Source organism: Lytechinus pictus, chromosome 5 (genome assembly GCF_037042905.1).
Source record: "Lytechinus pictus isolate F3 Inbred chromosome 5, Lp3.0, whole genome shotgun sequence".
NCBI lineage: Eukaryota > Metazoa > Echinodermata > Echinoidea > Temnopleuroida > Toxopneustidae > Lytechinus > Lytechinus pictus.
In genome coordinates, this window is record NC_087249.1 from 17,568,748 (window position 1) to 17,575,356 (window position 6,609).

The 6,609-nt window shown below is 37.9% G+C and overlaps 1 protein-coding gene across 1 annotated transcript; it reads right to left on the reverse strand.

Moving 5' to 3' along the window:
• On the reverse strand, positions 1-6,609 carry LOC129262337 (uncharacterized). The gene has a single exon (XM_054900442.2). It carries the CDS (start codon positions 5,816-5,818, stop codon positions 3,329-3,331), a length of 2,490 nt encoding a protein of 829 aa, XP_054756417.2. The 5' UTR covers positions 5,819-6,609; the 3' UTR covers positions 1-3,328.

The following is a 6,609-nucleotide window of genomic DNA, read 5'->3' on the forward strand; positions in this document are numbered from 1 at the left end:
TAAAATGATAACAAAATTTAATGTAAAATATAATCAATCTGATTAATCCGATCGTGAAACCATCATCATCTTGTTCACTCTCACCTATAAAGGTGCAGGTAAACAGTCAACCATAATTTTTTAGTCATTCATTGTAGTTAATTGCATGTTGCTATTCTAGCGACATCCACTTATCGTCTGATAAAAAAGTGATTAGAATTCAATCTTGTTAAAAGCGACGGGTGTTATTATTATAAGATAAAACTCAACTCTCTTTATATCTACTACTAATTTATGACTTCCTGGTATCAGAATGATATTAAGCTCTTGGCATTGGGTACTAGGTTAAATGTAATGTGTTTACGCCTATTCGGCGTCTATGGCGTAGACAATAGATTACATGTTACCTTCGATACAGCAACTAACTGCAACAAGCATGACAAGTATTATTTTGAACATATTTTGATCAAATCTCCAATTTACAAGATGGTTTCATATGAATGGGTCAATAATTACTTGCTTTTCTAATACATGTAAAGCTTCTTACGACTTCGCCTCCGGGAATATTAAATTCACGGGATGGAAAATGCGTGTGGGGGGACAAAAAAGTCTCGAGGGGTTGCAACGAGATTCACAAACAAGAAATATAATGATATATTCTGCGTAACCCCAAATATAATAATAGTTTCTTAATGTCATTGTTGGAACTTTGTTAAAAAGCAACACCTGCGCACAAATTTGGTGGGTAAATAGGAAAATTACAATTCAACTCTCAGTTTAATAATTCAAAGATTTTGATTTTATCTCAAAACAGTCATAGCTGTACAAAATATGAGTGAAAATTGCCATGATTATATCATATTATTCATGTATTGTTGATTAATTAACTTTTTTTACATTTCGTAACAAATAAGCTTTCCATTTTATAAAAGTGATTTTTCATAACAATGGTGTTCTAACAATATAGGACTTCATCATAGATAAATATTCGATAAGTCCAATATGCGTAATGTTCTATGGAGATCCAAAAATTATTTTCAATCCATTATTTTTAACAAGATATTTATGTTTGTTCGCATCTCCATCTGCGCATATTTTACGCCATGTGCGTAAACGTCACAATACGTGAACAGGTGAGTAACCAGCTGCTACTGTTATCAGCTGATTTTTCCAAGCATCTGCACTATAACAGCAAACCTTGATATGTTATTTTACGAAGCTGTTATCTGTAAATAATATATGGACCAACTTTTAAAACGCCTCTACCTCTTACGAATACTTTAGTCTGCAGTGCTGCAAAGTATGACGAATATGACCTCGAGTTTGACTAAATGGCCGGGGATGGTGGTGTAGAATTTTCCCTTATGAAGATACAAGCCTCTTAGCTCGTTTTTGTGTTTTTAAAGTACATTTGCTCCAACAAAAGTGCTGATATTTTGAAAACAAGCACATGAAGTCCCAATTTTTAATGTTTACACCTCCTAAATATACCTTTCTCTACAACCATGCAAAATTCGGTGAGAATGACATGGATTTAAAATAAAGTGCAGCATTTATTGTAACTCTTAAATTTGTTAAATAATTTTCAATTTTTTTAGATATGTTTTTGTCACCTTTCACACCTTATTTTTAAAATTGAATGTGCAACTACTCTTTAAAGGGCAAACGAATAGCAATATGAATGAATTTTGTATAATTATGAACTATAATGTAACATTTTGTGACATTTAGATGGAGTTTGACTGATTAATAAACGTTTACACTCAACGTTGTGATCTCGTGGGGTTCAAAAACGCAAAATCATTTTAAATGCGTATTTCTCGAGACCTTGCAACTAGGTGACCTTCAAAGCTCGATAGCAAAAAATATCAAGCACATGAACCCATGTTAATTTTGGCATATTTGGAATAATTAGGTGCTAAAGTAACTTTGTGCAAAATTTTTTCAAAAATTACATGGATTTCATTTTACCTGTGGAACGTCCTTAATATACAAAATGATTTTCAGGTGTGCAATCGCCCTATAATTCGCACGTTTTACTTGAGTTATTCTTCCCTCAGACTTATGACCATCTTGCGAACTTACTAACTCCGTAAGAGCCATCTATTAAGAACGTAATACATTCTTTACGATCATTGTAAAACTTTTGAAATGCTTCTAGAATTGTCTCTCATCCCCATAAAATCTTGCATAGTTCTTACTATGCTCTTATGACGTTCGTACGACTGCCTTACGAAGAGAGGGTTTGAACTGTGTTGAATACATCTTAGACAAGGCCATCGAATCAAGTGCAAACTTACAAACGGTCTACGAACTGTCTGCGAATGCTACTTTCGTATGGCCTTCTTGAGATAGATCGGTCTAAAAATCGTTCGTAAGGCCCTCGCAACAGTGATTTCTTAATGACATTTGTGACCGAGCCATAAGTTTACAAAACTTTGTAATCATTATATTAATATTTGTCATCCAAATAAGATGTCATTTCATTGTTTTTCCCTAAATTTAAATTAAACCACGTGTGAATCTAAGTCCGCCCTCAGAGATTAGTGAAAAAATGAAACAAGAATGCAAAAGATATTCTTATGATCTGAGCGCAGCCATCCCCTTCTTAGGAAAGGTCGTCGCATCCTTAAAAAAAATATCGAGCTATCTTTGGTTTTACGTTAACTGTTCGAATGCTCATCTATATGCATGAACTATACATTATATTTGGCATCAAAGTGAAGAAGGAAAGCTGAATGGTATGATGGTTATTTAAATGAAAGACTATAAATCGTTGGACTCCGTTAAAACAATTACTTTACTGTTTAGTAAACAGGACTTTATAAAAACAAAATAAAGAGCGTATTACTTTGTACATTTATTTTCCTATTTTGAACTTAGAGCGTTAGATTTAAAGTAGTTGAGGCATAAATTTGCCAGTTAATGGTTCTGCCAGTTGTAAAGTTGAGCGTAAGTAAATTCTTGACTCCCGCTTCTCATCCCTGTTGCATAGATGATAAAATGACCTTTGCTACTACAAAGACGATATCAAGCAACCGTTATAATACTCAAAGATTCTGTGGACATTTACACTCCTGTCAACGCTATCGCAAATGGAGTTTATATGTTCCTATTGATTACAGATATATCTACTAGTCCCTAATGCATTATATCTACACAAGAGAGTGCATTAATTTGAGCAAATGTTATCAAAACGACGTTTCAATTACTAACATTGAACTGAAATATTTCACATAAGTGTAATAAAGAATAAACTAATAAATCATAACAGCGATATCATGATCTGCACATGAGAACGGGTTTAACCGTAATATGAAGTGAACACTTAAGAAGATTTACATTTTTATCACAGAATCTGTTTCAACCTCGTCATCTGATAGTGAGAATTCTGCGTTTCATTCTCCGAATCATTCTCCGGATCAAAGTCTTCGCCATCGTCATCGTCCTCGTCAGATAACAACGAGTCCAAAGAATTCGCTTCAATAACCTCGTAGGAATCTTCAGGGGAAGCATCGTAACTTTGAGTCGTTCCCTCTGCTTCAGTTTCATACACAGATGTGGTAGATGATTCGCTATGGTTGTCGGATGACGTAGTCGTCTCTGCTTTGGTCCTATTGGCGAGCTCTTTCTCAACGGGTATGCTCTCGTAATGAGGGTTCTTTGATAACCTTTCCCTTACCTCTTGGATAATGGACGATTGTATTACATTGACCTTGTCATATCCACCATATCTAAGTGATGCAGAAGGGCCTGTGAAATCTTCAGGATCTGCATAGAGGGGTGAAGATGATGGTAACGATCGCGACTTGCTAAATGGTACGTCAGGTTTTGTTTTACTCTCCGATTCCCTACTAGGAACGCTTGGTGATTCTTCCATTTGGGAGGTATCGTCGTATCCGCCATGTGACAATCCTGTGACCTCGGAGTAGGCTGGCACTTTGGAAAAATTGTCAATGTCCACTCGTTCTTTAGACATTGACATCCACTTCCTGGTCTTGGAAACGGAAGACTTTCCGACTTTTTGAGATATGTATCTCCTCCCTTTCTTGTTGGGTTTTGCATACTGAGGAAACATCCCCAAGCCTGTGATCGTCGTATCCAGAGAAGATTTAGATCCATCTGGCACTGCATATGACCCGGGCTCTGATGCTTTTCGATGAAACGGATCCCGATTTCCCTCTTTAAAATCAATTCCTACAAAGGCACCTGTTCCTTGAGATGCCCATTTTCGGATTTTCGGCTTCTCTGGTTTGGCATAGACCACAGAGATAATATCGGCATCGTTATCACTTCCACACGGAGTCACGCCCTGCGACGCCCACTTCCTAAGATTCATCTCAAGTGGTTTAGCGTAAACGACAAATGGCTCAGACTGCTTTCTATCTCGGAAATCCATTTTAGTAATGCTATCTTCGAGTCCATGGTAATGGATCTTTTGATCGGGTAAAGACGAACGTCTTATAGGAGTTTCGGACGACGTTGTAAGCGGTGGTGATCGTAGAGTTACCTCTGGGATATCCGACGTAGAGGGTACTGATACAGCATATGCGGAGACGTCGTCAGTAGTGTTCTTGACTTCTTGTTCGTCTGATTCATCCAATACCAACGTGGTTTCCACCAGCTCAACTGACAGTTCAGAGGTATAGTTTGCTTGGAGAAGAGCCACCTTTCTTCGCCTGCGACGGGCACACACCCCAACCACGGCGAGGATACAGAAGATCATCGTCCCCATGGATGCAACAATAATGATAATCATGTACAAAGTCCGGGCTTTCATCGAAGAGGCGAAAGTCGGGGTTACGGTATTCGCGTCAGTAGAGTTAGTCAAAGATGTACTAGTGGTATCGGTTGTAGTCTGGAGGGCAGGTAGAATACGAAGAACAGACTCAACTGTAATCATAGTACCAGGTAAATCAGATGCGATGCATACTAAAACAGTATTGTTCTCTTGAAGAACGGGGGTAAATTGAACGTTCAGGGAATCCACGAAAGATGATCTACCTAGATTCTTTCCATCTTTTGTGATCAAGAGGTCTATGGGATTGAGTCCATGACCGTCGATACTGCAAGAGAAATTTGCAACATTTCCTTCGTAGACATCATTGATAAGAGGGTCCATTCGAATGCGTGCTATCCGACCGGAAATGACGTCACATGTGGAGTTGATGGAAACTGTAGAATTAGCCAGGACAAGACCGCAAGCGAAGCCATAAATGTGCGAAGACACAATTCTGCCAATAATGCGATTCGCAAGGGTAATGTTATGTCCGATTGGTGCACCATTCCAAAACAGAGAAGGTCGTGTGTTTGGACCTCCGTTAATCCACGAGCAAACGATGTCGACTTCGCTATCCTGGCCAGGAAGCATTGGTATCTGGGCAACCGTGCATACTGGGGGTGACAATATCATCTCTGGAGGTCGATGTGACACCCGAACATTAACATAGGCAGAGTTTCCTAATCTTTTATAGATATTCATTGAATTTAGGTAGCCGCATTCATACCATCCTGTATTTTCGATTTCTGCATGGATGATTTGCAAATTAAACGAACGAACACCTTCGTCGACCAGAACGTTATAATTTCGTGGCAGTCCTTCGTTGTTGTAGACATGACCCCCTTCGCTTATAAAGACGTTCTTGCTTGCGTGATACCATAGAATCGTGTTCACACTTTGATCTGTGACGTCACAAATCAGGGTTATCAACTCACCAATACCAACGGTTGCATTTGTTGGTCCTTGTTCTATACGAATGGCTTCTGATGCTTGCAGATGAGAGAAGATGATGACAGAAAGAACTAAAAGAATGACTTGTGTGTACTTTGAACAAGCCATCGTTGATGAGATGTAGTCCAGGTTTTCTAATAGCTTCTATGTTCGGCTGATTAAGCAACCAAATTAGACAAAATGAATCATTCTCTAATTGTGTATGCAAATGGTGTTGATCTGAGATTGAACTCGGAATAATACCAATAACACTTGTTCCTGCACTTGCTGTATGTGCGAATAGTACACCATTGAACTCGTATTGATACCAGAGTCATCCGCTTGGTTTTAGATTGACTCAATTCACACAATAGGGCTTCATATGCACTTCCTGTCATGGTCAATCAACGTATAAGTTCTTTGTATAATGAATCATTAAATAAGCGACGGTTGCTTCATTAAAAGTTTGTTTTGAAGTGATTAACACGATCAAACTGTATGACTTTAAACGTACTGAATAATCCCCTGTCCATATCAAAACTTCAGAGAGTTTTAATTTTGGTGGTAAGTGTTTAATGCTTCAAAAATATATGAAGAGACGAGATTTGTCCTCCAATTATGGTCGACAATCATGTTAAACAATATTGACACGACCGCTGAACACAATTATATTTCGTATAATGGTAGAAAGCCACTTGACAATAAGTAGGACAGCTTCAGTTGAAATGTCTAAATATCGTTTTCAGCTCACATTTCGCCGTTATCCGCAAATAAAGAGATGGGTGTCGAGGTAAGGTCCAAACTTATATTCAGATGAAAACTCTCGACTGATATACCGTTTAGAAAAGTAAAGGTGTTGCAAAGAGCTTTCTCAGAACTGATTTTCTTTCCAACGTACATAAACGCATATTTCGTTCTCA

Coding starts and splice junctions, on each gene's coding strand:
- LOC129262337 (XM_054900442.2), bottom strand. CDS start 5,818: ATGGCTTGTTCAAAGTACACACAAGTCATTCTTTTAGTTCTTTCTGTC.